Source organism: Vidua macroura, chromosome 2 (assembly GCF_024509145.1).
Source record: "Vidua macroura isolate BioBank_ID:100142 chromosome 2, ASM2450914v1, whole genome shotgun sequence".
Taxonomy (NCBI): domain Eukaryota; kingdom Metazoa; phylum Chordata; class Aves; order Passeriformes; family Viduidae; genus Vidua; species Vidua macroura.
The window spans coordinates 88,396,630-88,418,439 of NC_071572.1; the positions used below are offsets into that span (position 1 = coordinate 88,396,630).

At 38.8% G+C, this 21,810-nt stretch overlaps 1 protein-coding gene across 2 annotated transcripts in view; it reads left to right on the plus strand.

The window, feature by feature from the left end:
• The first annotated feature begins 634 nt into the window (after positions 1-634).
• CUL5 (cullin 5) overlaps positions 635-21,810 on the plus strand; it is a 32,348-nt gene continuing 11,172 nt past the window's right edge. Inside the window, exons 1-11 of one of the 2 annotated variants that reach the window (XM_053970025.1) lie at positions 635-954; positions 8,168-8,277; positions 10,593-10,692; positions 12,049-12,225; positions 12,984-13,125; positions 14,166-14,311; positions 14,388-14,468; positions 15,651-15,744; positions 19,009-19,139; positions 19,853-19,960; positions 20,544-20,608. In XM_053970025.1, coding sequence (XP_053826000.1) covers positions 931-954; positions 8,168-8,277; positions 10,593-10,692; positions 12,049-12,225; positions 12,984-13,125; positions 14,166-14,311; positions 14,388-14,468; positions 15,651-15,744; positions 19,009-19,139; positions 19,853-19,960; positions 20,544-20,608 — 1,178 coding nt within the window. In that variant the 5' untranslated portion in view covers positions 635-930. Of the gene's footprint in view, positions 955-1,496; positions 1,619-8,167; positions 8,278-10,592; positions 10,693-12,048; positions 12,226-12,983; positions 13,126-14,165; positions 14,312-14,387; positions 14,469-15,650; positions 15,745-19,008; positions 19,140-19,852; positions 19,961-20,543; positions 20,609-21,810 lie in introns of those variants that run through there. The other variant, XM_053970024.1, reaches the window with a different exon arrangement.

Here is a 21,810-nt window from a genome sequence, read left to right on the forward strand (position 1 = left end):
GAGACTTCACAACTTCTCTGGGCAATCTGTTCCAGTGCTCGGTCACCCTCACAGAAGAGAAGTTCTTCCGTATGTTTAGGTGGAACTTCTGTGCCCCTTGTCTCTCGTTCCAGTTGCTAGGCACCACTGAGAAGAGCCTGGTCCATCCTCCTGACACCCTTCCTTCAGATGCTTACAAACTTAATAATTCTGTAAATAGAACATTTGTGACAACTGGCACGAAGCGTGACGGCTTAGCCGGAGATTGGGTGTAAGGCAGCGACTTGGCTTCTCAGCACACGGCTTAGTGCGGGTGGCCGTGCGGGGCTGTGCCCGCGGTGCTTTCCGCTCCCTCCGGCCGGGCGTGCGGGGGGCCGGTGCCGCAGCACCCGCAGGGACAGGACGGCGGGACGGGCCGGGGCTAGCTAGCTTAGTTAGCTAGTTAGTTAGTTAGAAGTCAAGTTTACAAACCCGCCCCGTCCCGCCGAACGCGGGCTCCGCGCCGAGTCCCGCCCCGCGGGGCCGTGAGGGCAGCGGCGCCGGGGCCGGGCGGCGCGGGCGGCGGGCCGGCAGGGGGCGCTGCAGGCGGGGCCCGCAGCCGCGCTGGGCGGCGGGGCCGCTCCCGGCGCCGCATCATGTGGGCCCGGCCCCTTCCATGGAGCCGCGGCCGCCGAGCGCCGCCCGGGCGGACGCCGCCATGAGGCTCTAAGGGGCGGCTGCGTGCGGAGCACCCGGCCGGTCCCAGCGCTGCCGAGCTCCCCGAGCCTCGCCGCGGGACAGAGAAGCCTAACGCTGAGGCCGCCGCCGCCGCTGCTGCCGCTGCCGCCGCGGGTCCGGCCGGGCGGGCGAGCGGCCCGGGGCCATGTAAAGCGGCAGCGGCCGGTGGGAGCCGAACCGAGCTCGAGCAGAGAAGCCGCCGCTGCCGGCCGGGGAGGCCCCGCAGTGGGGATCATGGCGACGTCTAATCTCTTAAAGGTGAGAGCGGAGCCCGGCCGAGTCCTGCGGGAGGAGGGAGGAGGCGGCGGGGCCGGGCGGCCCTGCGGGTGGCCGGACCGGGTAGGGCGGCGGGCACGGGGGCAGGGCCAGGGTCGGGCCGCGGGTGCCGCTTGCCGGAGTTGCCGCTCCCAGGGTCCCCCCGCAGGTGAGCGGCCTTGGGCTGCCGGCCTCGGCCCGGCCCGGCCCGGCCCCGCCGGCAGCTGCTGCCTGCTGCCAGCACCGCGATCCCTGCCCCCGGCTCTCCCTTCCCAAACACGCCCCGTTGGGAAACAGCGTTGCGTCGTGCGGATAGACAGGGCACGGTGTCTTCTCTTTGTTTATTTAAGAAAATCCGGGTGTACGGAAAATGAGTTTTAAGTTAAACAAAGAGTTGGAAAATGTCTTCGCTGAGGGTAGGTGCCGTTATTGGGGTGGCCACCGTGTTCCAGTTTTTTTGTAAACTGCAGTTTTCTTGCAAAGGAAAAGTCCCGGAGGCCTTTCGCTTACGTTAAGCAGCTTTGCTTTTGTAGTCATATGTTTTCAAGCACTTTCCCGGCGTTAGATGGCAGATGTCAGTCACCCCAGGCTGCCGCAGGTTGGAACGGAAGATTTCAGTGGGACAGTCCAGTGTTTGAGCTCAGGACTGCCTGTCCTGATCTTTGTGGTATGTATGAGGAGAAGACTCTGTGTGGCTTTTGAGGCCGTGTTAGCACAGGGAGGATGGGCCTACTTGAAACCACTGTTATTAATGCCTACAGTAAGTGTTTCTAAAACACCAGTTAACGACAGTGCTAAGATAGGCCTAGGGCAGACTGACTGCTTAACTTAAGGAATTGACAGTTGAAGATATATATATAAGTATAGGCATAAACATATGTCCAGTACTGCATATTATAGTTCAGCGTGGTCCTGAAGAAGTGCTGCTCGCATTTTATTAACCTGACCTAATTTGGATGTATAGATTTAGCCTGAATCTGCTGGGTTTATTTATTAATCTGAGACATTCGTTGTGAAGAAATGAGAACTAATTTATCCCCTTGTTTCTTCCTGATATTAAAAAAAACCTCTATCTTAAAAAGATATGTTTTTAAAAAAATCTTCCTTGAAATTGAAATAAATTTTAATTAATTCCTGTGTACTTTTATGCCTGTAAGAGGTTGTTAGATATTTAAGCAGATAATACTTCAAAATACTTAAAAATCTAAAATTGAGGAACCTAAGAACACAGGCGAAAAAAATAATATCCCATAAGAAGAAATGTCCTTTTTATTGAAATGCATGTGTTCAGAGCAGGGCTCAGACAGTTTTATCCACTTGTTAGTGTTTTAGACCATCTCTTTTCTGTGCATTTGAGGATTTCTTGAAAGTCCAGCACGTGCGCTGATGATACATGTGGTGGGATAGCCCACAGCAGATAGGAGAAACATAGTCCTGTAAGATTTGTCAGCATTCCACTTCAGCTATTTTGAAAGAGCAATAAGTAGTAAAAACAGAGGCCTTGGCTTGGTGAGATGGCTCTTGTCAAACTGAAGTCTTTTTGTTAACGTCATGTTTTTGCCACTGGCCTTTGAGTCAACAGTGTTATATATTGACAATAAGATATATATGCACAGTGTGTTTTGGGAAAAATGCTGCACAGATATGTCTTCTAAAACAGGCATTTCTGGTCACTCAAAGTGTTATTAAGCATTTAGCTTACTAATTAGTGAGTTTTCCAATGACAATAAAGTATGATTCCCACATTACAGAAGGAAAGGTTATACAGTGATTTGACTTTGTTTATAATGGCAAGATAAACCAGTGTGAGAATTAGAACTAGGTAAGGTCCTTTGTTCCCCAATTCCATTTGTCAGAGTGCTCTCTGAGAAGCAAACTGTTCATTCCAGGTCAGTGTTCCCTGGCAGTGCCTTGTGCTAGCTGAGTCTGTCCAACTTACTTCTGCTTTCATCTTTAAGGGGGAAAAAAACAATGTCTGGGCACAGTAAAAATCCCAGGATAAAGAAGGAGAGGTGTTAAAATCCACAAGTTTTTTTCATATCTTTTCCAAATAAGCTTGCATAATCAAATCTATATTTGGTATAGACAGGCCTTAGTTTTACCAGCATGAACAGGACCTGAGTATCTTCTTTTGTTTTCCCCCACCCTGGTCCAGCTTTCTGCATAGTTGAGACAATGAAGTGAAATATTCCTTTCTGATTCTATTAACAGATACTAGCTGAATCCAAATCTGACTGGCTGTCATAATTTCAGAGGGCGTCATTTAAACTCCACTAGTGCTTAATTTTCCTAATTGTAAATTCTTTTCTTTTAGTGAGAAGCATATTCTTGGAGAGCCTTCTTTAAATGCAAAATTAGAATGACCAGTCGTGTTGAATATTGGTGAGACAGAGCAAACTATAATGTGATGGAAATGCTGCAGTACTTAGTAAGAGCCATCACAGGGTCAGCTGGTGCCTGCCCTACCTGTAGCAGAGCTGCTCTCCGTTGTTGAGGCAGTGGCTTTCTGGTAGGTGACCAAGCCACTTCCAGCAGAGTCCCCTAGAGTTTTTTGTCTCAACACACGTGTGGCACTTCTAAAGTGGGATACTTCATTTCGGGGGCCCTGTAGGACTTATAACTTGTTCTCTTTGCAGTGATGATACAGTCTAAACCAATTCACCCATGTGACATGAAGACACTTGAGTTTTTCTGCAATTTGTGGAGCAGAAAGCATGTCAGCTTATTGTAGCACAAAGAAAACCTATAGCTGTATCCATGCTGGCAGATTTTGACACTATTGTAGGGCCTTACTGGAGCTGCCAGCAAATGCAGGAGTCTCTCCTTGCAAGATGAACTCCACCATGAGCCTGATATTAGGAAAGAAGCAGCAAAGGAGGCAACCCCGGGGCTTAAATGAAATGAGAATCACTGTTTACCTTTGCATTAGTTTCAACTGTTTGTCGCTGACAACTAGAAACACATTTGAAGTTTTTGAATTTTTTGACTTGAAGTATATGTTTCCAGCTCTGTATTTTAAATTTGTCTGTTTCTTCTTGGCTGTTTCCATTTAGGATATCCTTAAGAAGCTAGGGAGTGTTGCACACTAGTTAGTTGCATTCAAAAGCTTTTCCTGTGGCTACTTTTCTGCTTCGAGTAGAAACTTGCTACAAGCATGACACTGATTTTTAGAGCTACTTGTAGCGGAGATTAATCAGACAGTGCTTGTTTCCGTCTAGGACATCATATTTCCTACTTCATCTCTCTGTGAGCTGGCATCAGTATAAATACTGTCTGGAAACAATGAAGTTGTAAAGATGAACATGTTACTCAGATGTAGATCAGATGTACAGTAAGACCTAGAGAACACTTCTTTTCTACAGTACTATGTAGAGCATCTGGAGAGACCAGGGCTGAATTTCTGTGTGGCCTGAGAGTTCTACAGAGACATTTTGAGGTTCAAAGGGAGAGCAGCATGAAGGTCTTGGTGTATTGCCTTCCCTTGTTATATCTGTTATGTTTAAGTGCTTATGCATAGAATTGAAGAACAGGGAAAAGTATAATGTGTAAAGTAGTATGTATTTCAAGTAAAGTTTAGTGTTAAAATGGAACTTTAAATCTTTATGAACAAATTTATTGAAGTGAATTTTAAAACAAAATATTTCATAAGTGGAGTTGTTTTTTGAAGCATTAAAATTCAAATACTAGAATGGCTACTTAGCCAGGGTGTGGCTAGGAAATTGCCCAGGAAATACTGCTCAGAAATTGCACGTATGACTTTGGTAACAAGTAAGAATTGCCACTGTTTGATCTCCTCTTCTACTATAAAATTTGTTTTCTGTCATGTATTAACAGAGATGGAAGTAGGTGGTATTTAATGCACCCTTTCTTCCTGTATAAAATTGTAATGTCATGGAAGCCTAAATCTACCTAAATGAAGTTTCTGTAATCTTTTTTAATTTCAGTAAAACTTTCCATACTGTCTCTCAGAGCATCTTTCTCGAAAAAATGTCCAGCCCACAGCTGGATAAACACATCATGTGATGGCAACTGGTTCATTGTAGGGAATTGGGTGATGTCAGACTGGAGACCTGTCATAAGTAGGGTTCCACAGTGCTCCATCTTAGGCTCTGTGCTCTTCAACACTTGGACACAGGACTGGAAGGGACACTAAGCAAGTTCCCAGATGATGCAAAACTGGAAAGAGCTGCTGACTCCTTTGAAGGCAGGGAGGCTGTGCAGAGAGACCTGGACAAATGAGAGGGCTGGGCAATCACCAACCAGATGAAGTTCAACATGGGAAAGTTCTGGATGCTGCACCTGGGATGGGGCAACCCTGGATGTACAGACAGACTGGGAAATGAGATGCTGGAGAGCAGTGCCACACAAAGGGACCTGGGGGTCCTGGTCTGTGGCAGGTTGGACATGAGGCAGCAGTGCCCTGGCAGCCAGGAGGGCCAACCCTGTCCTGGGGGGCATCAGGCACAGCATGGCCAGCTGGGCAAGGGAGGGGATTGTCCTGCTCTGCTCTGCACTCTGCAGTGTTGGGGGCAGTTTTGGGCACCACAATATAAAAAAGACATTAAACTAGAGACAGCGTTCAAAGGAGGGCAACAAAGATGGAGAAAAGCTTTGAGGGGAACCCAAATGAGGAGTGGCTGAAGTCACTGGATGTGTTCAGTTTGGAGGAGACTGAGGGGAGATGTCATTGCAGTCTGCAGCTTCCTTGTGAGGGGAAGAGGAGGGGCAGGCACTGATCTCTTCTCTGTGGTGACCAGTGACAGGACCTGAGGGAATGGCCTGAAGTTGTGTCAGGGGAGGTTTAGGCTGGATATCAGGAAAAGGTTCTTCACCCAGAGGGTGGTTGGGCACTGGAACAGCTCCCCAGGGAAGTGGTCACAGCACCAGCTTGGCAGAGTTCAAGAAGCACTAGGACTATGTTCTCTGGCACATGGTGTGATTCTTGGGGTCATCCTGAGCAGGGTCAGGAGTTGGACCTTGATGGTCCTTGTGGGTCCCTTCCTACTCAGCTTATCCTATATTTCTGTGAATTGTTTATTGAACTTAAAGAATAATTGAGTAGGATTTTTCGTCCATTAATTTTATTTCATCTTCAGCTTAATTAAAGAATAAAGAAGGAAATGTGGAAAAAAATTTATTCCTATGTATAGGAAACAAAGTTCTACACTTCTCTAATGGGATTTCAGGATAAGCTTTATTTGAGGAATTCTTTTTAAGTTGGCAGATACTGATTACAAGTGGACACAGGGTTTTTTTACAACTGAAGTTGAGTTTTATTTGTGCTTCTTAGGATTAAGTAGGTAATTGCAGTCTAAATCATTTAAATAGTTGCGTTTGCAGTCCTCCTCCTCCCCATGTTTTACAGTGAAACTAATCTTATTCACAAAGATAGAGCATTCACGTTTTATCTTCAGCTGGTTTTGGTGAAGGTCTGAATTGCACTTCTCAAAAATTTCAGAACAGATTTTTTTACCTGTTCCAAAAAACTTAAGGGGTCTTCTCTGATGTATCATTCAAAAGGAAATCTTTTAAGGAAGTTGCTCTTACTTTTTTTGTAATGTCTTTTCTGGAACTTCTCAGTGTTCAGTAGCTGATATTTTATGTTCATTATCCTTCAAAGAGAGACTTGGAACAGAAGTATCTGCAAGTAGAAGCTAACAGTTTTCACGGGACTAGCAAAGATTAGAGCAATGCATCAAACGTTAGGAAATAATTATAAAGCTGGCTCTATATAGGGGAAGCATTTAGTTGATTTTCAAAGATTATGCATTTAAATTACTTTTTTTTTGCACTGGGAAAGAATAGGTAAAACTGTCTCTGAACAGGCAAACAATGTTATGTTTTATTTTATTTTTTATGTTGCAAGATTTATAGACTTTATCAACAGGGGCTGATTCCATGAAAGCTGTGTTCAGTACCTACCACAATGCTGTGAGGCCTCCAGGTGCTGTGGCTGTAAAAATAGTTACTGTGGTGCCTGTTGCATCTTTATAGCTTGAAGATGAAGTATCCTTGCACTTGAGAACACCAGGGGATATGGTTGACAAACTCTGCTTATTCTGAATACTAAATAACAGATTTAATTGTAGATTTCCATGTAGAAATTAATCAAAAGGAGGTGATTGAGGGAACGTGGTGTGCTGTTTGTGCTTGTTTATCTGAAGAGATGTTAGTTGCAGAACAATGCATTTATCAGAATTTAAAGCAGTTAGACTGTATTAGTTGCTCTGTTTGAAGTGAATTGTGTCAAATGTAGTATTTCTAAACAAGACAATGATCTGTTCAGAAGGAAACAGTGCACTAGAACATAGCCCTGCAGATAACTGAATCAGTAGTCTTTCTGCCACAGACTCTCAATCAGTGTCTTCTTTTAATTGCAGGTTTTTCTTTTTAGAATGTGGAGCTTTAAGCAAATAGAATCACAACCTATGTGGTAGAATTGCTACAAAGTTGTTGTGTTGCTTGAGTTTTTCCAATAATGGAAGTTAGCCTGGATACTGTGGTGAGACTTTTCAGAATCAGAATTATATGGGAGCACTTCATTTCTTTACCTTTCCTCTTAATTTGTATCACAAGTTTGAGAAGTCTACCTTGGATTAGATTTTTCATCATGGTGTAAATAACTTTTATCTGTACCAGCAGTAGTCTTGGTCTTGTGGCCAGTTAACCCACAGGAAGGGAGTCTGCAATACAGCAGCTCCTATGTTACTCTGCTTCCTTCCTCCCTCTTTGCTGCTGATGCCAAATGCACTGTGAGAGAAAAAAGGTATGTGGAGCATCCACAGTACCGTTCCTGACTCCTGGCTGCCATTTTGATCAGAGTAATTTATTGAAGACAGGTTTGCAACTTCCTCCTGACTTGCATTGCAGGTATCTTGGTTGGAACAGTGAAACTGCTCCAAATACCATCCATGTTGTCTGTGTATAACTCCACTAACAGCTGAAGAACACTTGCTAGAACTTTGCATTGTAGCTAATGCAGTGATTAAATGAAGAAATCGGCAGTTTCTTTAAACCAAATAATAGTTTTGTCACTTCTTAAAATAAAACTTACTGTGAAAAGTGTTGTTCAGCAGTAGTAACATAGCTTAAATGCTGGCTTAGGAGGAACACCTGAGAAAATATTTCAATGTTAACTGTATGAACTGCAATCCTTAAAGATGAGTTTAAGTAAGATACTGGGTTATTAACATTACTTTTTTGTTGTTTCTTTTAGAATAAAGGTTCACTTCAGTTTGAAGACAAATGGGATTTCATGCGCCCGATCGTTCTGAAACTTCTTCGTCAGGAGTCTGTCACGAAACAGCAATGGTTTGATCTGTTTTCGTAAGTAATTTATTTGTGTCTTACATCCTTCTGCATGATAGGAATACAGTTACTGAACTACTTCTGATACAGGCAGAAGTTACGTGACACAGATTGTTTGGAAACACAGAACAAAAATACTAGTTTAAGTTTTATTAAGAGATAAGCATGCCAGCATCGCTCTAAGTGTGCAGAAGTTGGGCTTTGCTGACATTCAGGTCTTTGCAAATAGGGTGGAGAAAGAAGAGCAGAGCTTTTGACTTCAGCTGACCATAGTAAACAAGTTTTGTACCTGCCCACAAACTTTTTGTTAGAATTAGAGAGAAAATGTTTGCTGCTGTGTCAGTAAATTCAAAGCCAGTTTGCTGAATGTTACATTATTCTGATTTGAATGGCTATCTTCTAAAATAACAGAAGTAACAGGGTGGTGCAGTTTAACTTGAATTAACAGATTAATTTGAATACTTTTTTACCCTAAGAATGAAATATAAGAGTATTCAGACAATGTTGGTATTAATGTGCTTTCTATAAACCTTGCCATTTTCTTCCTTCCAAAAACCAGGAAGCTGCTTTTCCAGAAGCTTAGGTGATTATTTTTTTGTGGTATACATTGTGTGATTTTTGAAAACATGCTAGGGAAGTGAGTTACAAAAGAAACATCAAAAGTATATCTAAAATAATCTTTGTCCCTGTAGAATTATTTGCCCTCTAATATAGTCGTAATTAAAATCTGCAGACTCTTCTTTTGCTTTTTAAAATCTGTCAGAACAGTAGTTTTTTTTTCAAATGCAGTCTTGTTGCACTCTGTCTTTTTTGCTATTTTTGATGAGGACAATGTAGTGACTCTTTTTACAGCCAGTTTAATGCATCTGTCACAATTTTCTGCCAGCCAAGAGCACAGGTAATCTAACATGTGATGGGTTTTAATATCTTACAATGTAGTTGCTGTAGTTGCCAGACATGGTATAGTTAAGGTAAAAATTCAGTTCTGAGTCATTGCTTTAATTTTTAATAACTAGTTCAATAATTCTGCATTGGAATAGAAACTTTATAGTTATTGTTTTTCCTTGTAGCTGAGTTATTGAATAGAACTTAAGTAACTTCATGGCTAAATTAAAGCAATTGAGGGAAAGGATCCCACTTCCCTAGATTTATATTTTTGGGCAGTGTTCTTTGTTAAGCTTCTTAATAAAAATGCAAAATCTGTAGGTGTCTTCTACATGCCCTTTGAGTATAATTATCCAGTACTGCTTTTTTTTCACTGCTGTCAGGAAACAATGACATTCTAAATACAGTAACACCTTTTCTGCCTGTGAATGTTGTATAAGTCTCACCAGTTGGTTTACAGACCTCTGTAAACCTTGGGCCGGAACCTTTAATCTGTGTCAGAGCAACTTGTGAGTTTTGTCTTTTCAGTTAAACTAAAAAAGTTGCTTTTGTATTGAAATAAGTGTATTGATTTAGTAGGAGCAAAGTAATAGCTTTAGACTATAGGAGTGCTTTTCTGCAGAGATGTGGCCTTGTTACTGGAAAGTGGAAGAACCAGAGGATGGTAATAAGTCAAAAAAAGGCTTGCTAAGCCATGTTATATATGATATATGGTTAGGAGTGTAACTTGCTTTATTTAGTCTTCAGTATGGAAAGAATAGGAGTTAAGATACACTTGCTGGGCTGTGAGGTGGGAAAAATTTCATTTGAATGATGATTAAAACTCAGAATTTTGCTTTGCAGTGCTGTTTAGTAACTTTTCTCCAGTAATGTTTCACTTGAAAATGCTACTACTGCTATGAAATGTTTTGAGTGATCTTATTAAACTAATTGAATCATCTTTTAAATTACCTGATCCCTCAGGGTTCAAATTTCTCACAAGGACGGTCTATTGACTTTGTAGGATGTTGTAGTGCTTGGATTGTGAAACTGTCAGGGAAGGCTGCATGTTAATGATAGCATTTTAGAATATCATGGGCTGAGTAGTAATGCTGTTACTGGCAAGTGATGTCTGTCAAAGAAAAGCTTTAAAAATTGTCCTTAATTCAGTAAGGATTATTGAATAGGTACTGAAGGCAGAATTGCCTTACACATCTTCTTGACTATAGCCTTCTCCTAGATAGGTTGCAATTAGTTGCTTCCAGGACTTTCCTTAAAGCTTCAATCTCTTCCCAAAACATGCTTTCTCCCATGTGTCACTGGGATCTAGTTGTGTGTTGTTCAACAATGGCAGATAAAAAGTGTATTAATTTCTTAGACATTCTGAAATTATGCCTGTTAAAGCCTCATACATTACAGCATTAAATTTTGAGTAGCTGTTACTAAAAGGTGGATAAATTGTTTTCTAGAGATGTACACGCAGTTTGCTTGTGGGACGATAAAGGTCCAGCAAAAATCCATCAAGCTCTGAAGGAAGACATCCTTGATTTTATTAAGCAGGCACAAGCAGTAAGTTCTTAATGTTTCATAACTTTTATTCGCATTATTAGAAAAATAGCCAAATAATTCTGACTTTTGTTGGATCTAAATGCATTGCTTTTTTGTTTGAAATTTTGTGATGTTCTGGAGATCGTAATTACCCTGCAAATTTCTGTTGACAAAAAGAAGAGCCTTGAGCATTTGCCTGGCTCATTGTTTTCTCACAGTGCTTGAAGCTGGAATGGGCAATGGCTTTTGTGTTGTATTTTAAAAAGACAAAACACAGCATTATTTTTGTTTATCCAAGAGTATGTATGGAATTTTCTTCCACTTGAAAACTTCTAAAGGCAGAATTTTCTATTAGAAGTTACTGTCTGAAAAAAAAAAAAGTTTATATAGCTTCAGTGCTATTTTGACATGTTCATGGATGGCTTTAAAAGAAGACATATGTACAGTGTACTACAAATATCTGTGCTATTGACTCAGGAAGCTCAGCTGTCCAGTTTTATGGGCTTCCCTCCAAACGAGTGACGCTGTCAATAGACTCAAAGGAAGTTCTTGTGTTTGTAATACATACTACAGAAAACATCTTTTGCTATGAGGGATTTAAAAGAGGGAGTTGCTTTGAAATGAAAAAAATATTCTAAAGCATCCCATGACAATGGTTTAGCAAGATTCTGTACACTTTTATTTTATCCTTTTAGTGAAGTGATTTATACCACTAAGGCTTTGCTTCAAGGAAAATAGTTTTTTATAGAGGCCTTTTTATAACCAGGCATATAAATGTTGTTTATTAAGTTCCATAGCTTACCTGCTTACATGCATAAATGCTGTGCTGAGCTGAGGCCTTCTGATGTGGTTTGTGTTGGCTGTTATTTGATAGGGTTTTTTTGGCATTATGTATGTAGCTAAGTTTTCAGGCTTTAATAAAATATAGATGTTAACTATCAGTCTGGGTCTAATGAAAGGTTAGTAGAAGCCATTGAATCAAAACATGTCAGTGTATACAATATAACACAGTCCTTACAGGTTTATGTTAATTTGATTTTTTTAATATGGTTCTACCAGCAAATGCCTTTAGACCAAAGATTTTAATTTTTTACTTGCACGTGACTTAAAAAGAGAAAAAGAGATTAATTTAGAAAATTTGACTTTACTGAGTCCTTTTTTACTGCTGTTTTTCTTTGCCCTTTAGAAATGATCCATATGACACGGGCTAATAACTACTGCAAGAAACTGAAAGGCACTTCAATATGTAGACTTTCTTATTCTGATATAGCTATATATTTGAGTTTTATATGGGGAGTTATTTTCAGCATAAACAGAGCCCATATTTTGTGCATAAATTGATTCATAAATTCCCTCCTCTGCTTGCCCCACATGCAGAGAGTGCTGAGTCACCAGGATGATACAGCTCTACTCAAAGCCTACATCGTGGAGTGGCGCAAGTTCTTCACCCAGTGCGACATTTTGCCCAAGCCCTTCTGTCAGTTAGAGATCACTCTGATGGGCAAGCAGGGCAGCAACAAGAAGTCCAATGTGGAAGACAGCATTGTTCGAAAGGTGAGTGAGCTGTACTGCCAAGAGAGCTTTGTTGCACAGCTGGCCTCAGTAACGGCACTGAGGGCATTCTGTAGCTCGGCATGACATTGCACCAAGCCTGTAATGTGATGCAGCAGCATTAATGGCAATCACCAAAAATAAGAAATCACACAATGGAGTATAAAGGAGCCCATTGAGTGATGAGGATTTTGATAAGAGCCTCCATAACTAATCTTAAAACTTTGCAGTGCTTAGATGAGATGTGGAGTTCTATAAACTACAGATGCATTTCTTGAATACTGAACTTTCTTGTTGGATAAATGCAATATAAAACCATCAGTGTTTTTCTCTATGTACCTGTGGTGTTAGTTGAGTTTTTAGTTTTGTCTAAGACCGTGCCTGCCATATTTCAGTGTTTGCCTCAAAAGTACCCCCTGATATAGCAACTCCTGACACATTGTATTGCTGGAAAGGTTACTTGACTGATTATAAAGAACTGTAGATGTAATAGAGAATTATGGAATGAATACATTAATTCAAGACTGATTCCCTTAACTGTCCAGTTACATAAAGTAAATTTAGAATGTGAGCAGAATATGGCTTCTATAACAAGTTCAGAGCAAGATCATGTTCTGACATAGCTGAACTGCTGTGTATGACCGGAAAATGACATTATAAATTGCTCGATTTCTGTTTCTGATGTCTTGTATTTTTTTGCACAAACATAGGTCTGCATGTACCTTTCTGACAGGATTTTTTTTTTTCTTCTTGATATGCAGCTCATGCTAGATACGTGGAACGAATCCATATTTTCAAATATAAAAAATAGACTTCAGGACAGTGCAATGAAGCTAGTTCATGCTGAAAGACTAGGAGAAGCTTTCGACTCCCAGCTCGTTATTGGAGTTCGAGAATCATATGGTACGTCTTGCACACCCTGATCTGTTGCCTCCTCACTTTATTAAATTAATTTTCTTCATAAAAGTTGGCAGTTGTGGTGGTGGGGTTGGAATTATCTCAGCATTTTGTATTGATTTTTTTGTTGTTGTTGTGTTTGTTATACATGACACCAATTAAATTTTGTTTATAAACTTTAGCTTCTAAGTGATTTAGCTGTGTATCAGTTACTGCAAAATCAATGTTTTCAAAGAGTACCTTTTGACCTTTTGGGGTTGCACATATAACTTAGTCTGTACTCCTTTACATACTGTTTCTGATTCTTTAGACAGTTTGAAGAAGAAATGCTAAACAGGCTACATTTAAGATATTCAATCTGTCTTTGTTGCAGAACAGATCTATGTATCTGAAACTTTTGTGATACTTCACCATTGCCTGCTACTTTGAAAGCTTTCCAGCCTGTTGAACTAAACTTGTGACTAATACCCTTTAAGGCAGTTTTTAATAGAAGTCAAATTCTAACTTTTTTAAAAAGCATATTCCATTTAATGACTGTTCATTTCTCTGTAACAGTTGAGAAGAAAGTGGAAACTCTTTCAAACAGTGCAAAGAACTGCAATGAGCTTACTGTCTTTATTCTTGTAAAACAGGAAAAAACAGTCTAAAAGGGAGACATTGTGATTCCAGGAACAGTGTCTAAGAGAAGCTTTTTGCTCAGTCAGGTGGTGAACTTTTCATCTTATTAGGCTCTATTCTGAGCTTTTTTATTCCTTCTTTACAATTTTGCAGTTGTATGTGTATTTATGGTTACCAAGTTTGAATGTCTGACATGCTGGAGCTAAGTATAAAACTTTTTTCCAGTTTGCCATAGTTGATCTGAATGTTTCTCGGAGCAAAGATTGGCCAAATTTGGTTACCTTTGTGATCAGAGTCCATTTATCAGATATTTCAAATTGTTCAATGCAACCTTTTAATACAAGTCTCACTCTCTCATTGAAATTTGCTTATTATTAGCCACATACATTTCCAAGACTTGAGAGTAAGTTTGGACTTTCTCTTTGCAGTTAACCTTTGTTCTAATCCTGAAGATAAACTTCAGATATATCGGGATAACTTTGAAAAGGCATATTTGGATTCAACAGAGAGATTTTATAGAACACAGGCTCCTTCTTATTTACAACAAAACGGTGTACAGAATTATATGAAATATGTAAGTAAAAATTCTGTTGTAACTTTGTACTGAATGGGTTAGTACTTAAAATGATTGCTGTTCTACTTTTGCACAGGCAGATGCTAAACTAAAAGAAGAAGAGAAAAGAGCACTACGATATTTGGAAACAAGACGTGAATGTAACTCTGTAGAAGCAGTGAGTATAATATGTAGAAAAATTGTGTATTTCATAGTTATACAGTGTTATGTTGTAGCTTTCAGTTTTGTGTTACAGTATTATTTGATAGCACTAAATTGGAACTGTTTGTTTTATGTTTGCTAATCATAAATTATTTGTTGCAAAAACATGTATTACTTTCCAATCTGGTAATTTACAATTTCTGTAAATGTGTAAATAGTACATGTAGATCAAAAGTTAAAACTGAAGGGCAGGTTTTTATTCAGATTGGTTTTTATTCTTTCATTTTGAGTTAAGTATGGTGGATTTTTTCCTATGTTTAACAATGGATAAGACTCATGTTTGAAAATGAACTGTCAAATCTGTTTGGCAAACAATTTCTCAGTGCTCATTTAGAACACCTGAAAGAGTTACCATTCGTTGCAATCAAAAGGAGGAATACAAATTTCATTAAAGCTGTAATATATTTCCTCTTAGGCTGAAATATGGCCATTTAATATTAAGAGATTTTCTTTCCCCTTCTTCCCTCTTCGGCAATTTTTTTACACAGTTCAGATTCTAGAGGAAGAATGCAATGAATATGTCATAATTGTGTGTGTTGAAATTAGTTCAGGAAACAGGTTATTTTAAATAAATACCTTTTAAATCTGATCATTTTTTTGAAGTGGATCAAAATGTGCTTTACGCCTATTGTTAAGCTGTGAGTCATTCATTTTGCACAGGTATAAATTGTAGCCCTTATAAAGAGGCTGACAAAGGAGAGATGGTCCTGACATGTACAGGCAGTTTGTGTTCTAGATCTAATGCCTTGTTCAAGCCACCCAGCCTGGTCCAAATAGGGTATACTGGAATGAGAACTATTCTTAGCTCTTGGATGTATACTTAGAAATGAAGTAGGGTAGTTACTGTTCCAAAAGTGGTGGCTCCCTTGAGAGAAAAGAGTCGACAGAAATACTAAGCTCATTAATGGTTTGGAGGAGATTTTGCCACACTTCCTAACCTAAACATTTTGAAGAAATATGGTTCCTGCATAGATTCTATTCAAACTGCACATACTTTTATGAATCAATGAATGAGTTAATTCTTTTATAGAGCTAATTGTCGAGAAGAGGTTAGATTTTGCGTCATGGCAAACTTGAGACACATCAGACTTCAGTTCAGTTGGCTGCTTGAGCTAATCCTGTGTTTAATATATTTCAGCTCATGGAGTGCTGCGTCAATGCCCTGGTGACATCTTTTAAAGAGACTATTTTAGCTGAATGCCAAGGCATGATCAAACGAAATGAAACAGAAAGTAAGTGGAGCTTCAAGAGCAGTGCAGGGTGAGCCCTGCATGAACTGCATAAAAATAGATTTGTGTGTAGGTATATCAAATTACTGTTTTTAATAGATGGTGGTTGTGTTTCATATAAAAATATTATTGCACATGAACAATCCCACAAAAAATTACCATAGATTCATATTTTTCCTATCAGTTTTGAAATCTATATACACAATATTTTAATTTGAATGAGTGGATAGCTCTAATCTTGCTTGAAAGAAAATATTTTGTGCTCTGTTTTCTTTATTTTTTCATACACTTACTTGCATTACATTGACCAACTCTGCTAAATGCTCCATATGTCCATATGTCTCCATATGTCTTTACTTTCTCTTTGAGTACTCCAGATACAAACATTTCCTCTTTGTTTCACCCCAGTACCTCGTTACACGTGGAAAAAAAGTAAAACATCTCTTTATAAAAGATTTTTTTTTTCTGAAAGGCAGGGGAAAATTTTTTCTTATTCTGATTATAGATGCAGGACCTGTAGGTCAAATGAACAAAATCTCTACAAGCTGTTCATGGGGTTTTATAGCCAGTATATCAGTGTGAGTATTGAAAGTTAGCTCTGCATGCCTTTTGAAAGTTTTCAGAAGATTTTTTTAACTCTGCTGCCAGAAGTTGAGAAGTTAGTTAGATAAAGCAAACTAAATATGTCATTAAAATGTTTTAATTCAGGTAGGAAAAATGAAAAAAAAAGCAAACTGAAATGACAGGTTAATTTTTCTTTGAAATCTTGGTATCTTGCAGCCAGGGAATATTTACCAATGTCTTTGGAGGTTTTCATTTCTATTGAAATGAGAAAACTGTTTTATGACTTAGAATATTATAGAAAATACTCACTTTTAAAGCCAGCATTTAAGAAAATATTTGCCCTCAAAACTATGTCATACTGATCAGTTCATCTAGCAGCATGATTTCTGGCAATAGTCCAGAGCTAAATGTAGAAAGCAGTGAAACGTCTTATGAGTATATGTTACAGCCTTTGGGAGAATGCAGGAGGCTTATGTAAATGCAGAGCTTCAGAAGGGTTCGTCTGCCAAAGGACCTTTCTTTAGAAACCTGTTGCAATATTCACACAGCCTTCTTGTGGTTGTGTGTGTCCTGTGGTGGTGCTTGATTGCAGGGCACTTCGCTCAGTCTGTAAGAACTGTTTCAGATGCTTCAATGAAGGGTGCAGGTGCAGATGACTGAAACGTAATTAAAGACTGGAGCTGTGCATAGTAATGTATACATCTGATAGTGTCCTCTGCTGTGCTTTGCTTACTCATCTGACTTGCTGATATTATCTGCCCCAAAGAATTCAGTGTTGTTTTCTTTATTAAACAGCACTGACAAAAAAGGGCTGTTTTGGTGGGGATTTTTGATTATGAGCTGGGCATGTACTCTTATTATGTTAAGGATCATTTACATGCTGTGCAAAGACAGGAAGGAATAATATTTTTCCACTAAAATCTATCCAAAATGTCATAGCTTGCAAACACTTCAGAATTCACTTACTGTGTTTTTGTTTGCTTATAGTATTGGGGAAGGGAGGCCTAAATTTTATTCCTGTAGTACAACAGAAATAAAAAGTTTGCTTGGCTTTCATGAATAAAGAATGAAAGCAGACTTTAAGTGTCCCAACAACGACAGCATGGATTTCTTTACTCTTCAGTGTCATAATATATTCTGAGAGAGTTCCAGTGAAAGACTCCTTTTGGTTTTGTTACTTTGAAATCTGTCTTGAAGAATTTATGGGTTTTTTTAATCCTGCAGTCTTTGGGATGCACCTGCAGTCTTCCTTTGCTACTGATTCTTAAGAGAAACTACTGATTTTTTTGGGGTATCTATGGCATCACTACTGTACAGAAACAGATGTAGAGCCCTTTAACATATATTTTTGTTACTCTTTTTCTGCCCTCTTTTCCTCCCTCTTATTCTTTTTAAAAGCCTAGATTAAAAGATCCAGTAAAAGTTGAGCTTTTTGGACTTCCTGTATGTAAAACAGTGCTGCCATTGGTTACAGCAGATCTAAATTGCACTGAGAATGCCTCCAACTACATTTTTTTTTTTTTTTTCTGGTTCCTGGAATTCAGCCCATTATGAGTGGTCTGTAGTACCATTGCAAATTCTTATTCAACGTTGTTTGTAGTTTGCATTATCTAATTTGCTTTGTTATATTCTAAAAGGATTTCTTTTCTTCTCTGTGCTTTTCTATTTGCTTCTGCAGCAGCTCTTGTGGTACAGATGATGATAGCATATTTCATCCTCAGTGGTGATGGGATATTGGTGTTTGTTGCTGACAAAAGTAATGCAGAGGAGAAAGCAAAGACAGGGCCTCTGATTTTTCCACTTTCACAGTAGACATAACATTGAGGAACTAAGTGAATCTATAAATTTTGTTTTCTGACAAAAAAAAAAAAGAGTCCATTTGTTCTACTTCATAAAGCAAAGTCCTTTGCCAAGCTGAGTTCAAATCTCTGTGGTCTCTTTACAACAATCTGGTGGCCTTAATCTCAGTGTTCTTTGTGGACAGCTTTGTCAAGATGATTATTGATGTTTCAATATCCTCTTTTTCTTTTTTTTTTTTTTTTTAAGCAGTATTGAAATAGCTTTACAAAAAGTAGACAAATAAAGCGCATCACTTTTTGAAGTTTTTGTACTGGTTACTTTCTGATAAACTAAATAAACTCTTTGGGAAGAAGACTTCACTGTTTGCATTAGTCAGTTTTGGTTACTTCAGAACTTTGCAAGATTTATAAAACAAAGCATTGTAAGTGGTGTTGAAACATACACAAAGACAGGTGTGTTTGGCTTTAATTTAAAATATAAAAATGTCTTGAATCCATAGTTTCCTGCATAAACTCCTGTAGGCTTCCAACTGAGAGACATTCTTGCCAGGGATTTGAAGGCAATTTGTTAGAACTGGACTTAATCCAAATTGGCATTGGTTTTAGGGGGGGATCTTATTCAAGCTTTTGATACTATATGCATTAGCATACTATATAAGATACTTACATATGTAAGCAAGTATTACATTGCAATAAATTACCCTTTTTTGCCTTCAAAAGAATCTTCTTGTGGGACCAGAATTAGAACAGTGCTCAAGACATCTTTCTTCTTAAGAGATGAATTGGATTATCCGTTCTTCACATATTTAATGTTCCACTTGAGACATGCCTAGGAGAAATGCAGTATATTTGGGTTTTATAGGTATCTTTAACTGGTGGCTTCATCAGTATTTGTATCTTTCAGAGTTGCATTTAATGTTTTCACTGATGGATAAAGTTCCGAATGGCATAGAGCCTATGCTAAAGGATTTGGAAGAACATATAGTTAGTGCTGGACTTGCAGACATGGTAGCAGCTGCTGAAACTATTACTACTGTAAGTGTATTGGGTTTTAGTAAAATAACAACAGGGAAAAAACTTTGCAGAAGTTAAATATTCTCTATTTTTGGGACAAATGCATGAATGGAAATAATTTTTAAGATTTTGTGTTAAGAGGTCAAATTTTGATCCACTGAATGTTTTAAATGTCTTTAGGATAACTTTTTATTCTTTGTTTTCAGCTGTGGCTTTGAAAACTGAGTCTAGTTTGCAGTAAAGGTTGTAAATTAAGTGCATGGGATGTTTTTACAATACAATTATTCTAGAATCTTAACTTTAAAAGCCTAATCAATTTTCCCAGCATTATAACTTCCTGATGAAATTTGAAATTTGCTTTCAATCTAAGAGTGGTTGTTCAGTGTGGAAATTAAAGGGTTTTCCCCCAGTGTACTTTTTCAGCTTTTAATCATCTTTTTTCCCTATTGTCTAGGAGGCCTAGGTGTCTGCAGCAGTTAGGATGTGGCATTTGTCTTTTATATATCCTTGAAAACGTCCTTTAAAATTTTTTTTTTTTTTTTGTATATTGGAAATACTATCTTGAAAGTCTGTTTAAGCCTACATGCTGTAGATACCGAGACTAAAGATAAAATGTAAATTCACAGTATGCAGGCTTTTTAGGGTACAGCATTTTTACAGATTAGGGAATTACGTGTATGCTCACACTGAGTTCTGTGGAACCTTGGTTTTTAATTTGATTTTTGCCTCTTTAGGATTCTGAGAAGTATGTAGAGCAATTGCTCACGCTGTTTAATCGGTTTAGCAAGTTGGTTAAAGAAGCTTTTCAAGATGATCCAAGATTTCTTACTGCCAGAGATAAGGTATCTGTTTCTGCTGGTCTTTTGTTCACTGTAAGACTTGTTGCAATTTGTATTATGATGTCTCCAAAACCCTTGGGTGCATTCACTGTTAAATTTAGAAGCTGCTATTACTCTATTAAATGTGCAGACTAAAATATTGATGAAACTTACTACCAACTGAGGAGCTTTCCATTTCTGTTATAATGTTGCATAAAGTTGCATATATTCAGCTTTGTAATGGTGTAGAGCACATTAGAAGATGACCTTTGTTTTGAGAATTGTAATGTCTGATTCAGCAATAATTTGTGTTTGGAATTTACTTTGTGTCATGACTTCAGACATGCAACCTGCTCCATGTAATCCCTTGCTAAGTTGTTGCTTAAAGGAAATGAGTATGTTAGTGGAAAAGAGGAAAACATCAGTTTTTGGGAAATTGAATCATAGAATTTGAACTCTCAAACTGAAAATAGAATCTGCAAGCTTTGGACTAATAAAAAAAATTGAATTAATTCCATGTTACAGTAGTGTAAAAAGAGATAAAATCTTTGCAATTCATATCAGAAAGAAATGGGAGTGAAGCACCAATAATCTAATTATTTTTCAGGCGTACAAAGCAGTTGTGAATGATGCTACAATATTTAAACTTGAATTGCCATTGAAGCAAAAGGGGTAAGCCATGTAAACTTTATGTGAATCAAGGTTTTTAAAATGTCTCTTCAAAAAGTAATGCTGTGTTTAAAAGGGCTTTGTGTTATTTGCATTATGAAATTTCATATTGTTTATTGACCTCTGGTAAGACTCATTTCATGTGGAAGCAGATCAGTGAATAGCAACCTGGTTCAACTTAAATTTATCTGTAGTATTTGGGGATCTGTTCTTTTATTCTATGAGTCAGTTTGTTAGCTGAAATTCATAATGGTTTCCTGGATTATTAATTCCAAAAACCTCAGCTGTATAACTCTGCCACAACTTCAGCAAAAGGTCCTGGGGAAAAATGAGGCAGTAATCTTCATGGGAATAACAGTGGTTGATTAAGGTGTAACCATCCGCAAGCTGTTTTCCACCTCCTCTTGTGCCAGTTGTGAGTGTGACCTGTCCAGCTGTTGCATTTTTGTTTCAGTGCAGGATTAACCAGGTTAGTTTAAACAACTTCCAGTAGATTAGGCAGACCTGCGTGACTCAAGAAGAAGGACCATGCTTACAGTGCCCGCTCTGCTAACTCAGCCAAGAGAAGGTAGCAGTCAGTTAATTGATTGTTAACATTTACCGTGTGATGTGCCACTTGAGTAGGAGCTTGTATATATTTAGGTGCTTGGGATTGCTTATATATAGTTTGTCATCTAATTTACTATGGAAACAAAGCTTTTGTAGCTGGGCTGCCAGCATCCCTTTCCAATTGCTTCTAGTTAGGGGTGGATGGTTATAAATATCTGTCCAGCATCTTGGTTCATATTCTGGGTTCATGTTCTGGGTTCTGCCAGATACTGGCAAGCCGGAATAGGGATTAGTCTTTATATTTATTGGAGGAATGCTGTCACAAAAGACTGGGTCCCTGCTTTCTATACTTGGCACAGAAGCAGGTACGGTAGAGGAGTTTCTTAGGTATCTTCTAAAAGTTTCCTTTCCTCTGGGACCATCCCAATTGATACCTCATTTCACTCCTAAAGTGAATCCGGCCTAGTGGTTTCTTAGAAACTACTGTAATTGTGATGGTCTTCTGTTCAGCATTCTTCTTCCCAAGCACTTTGAAGTTGTCTAGATATGCAGCCTGGTTTGAGCAAAATGGAACTTCATCTTGCTTAGTCTTCTGTAATAGCCAAAAGACTTGTGATCTGCTTGTACTTCAAATGGTCTTTAGGAGGGCAGAAGTC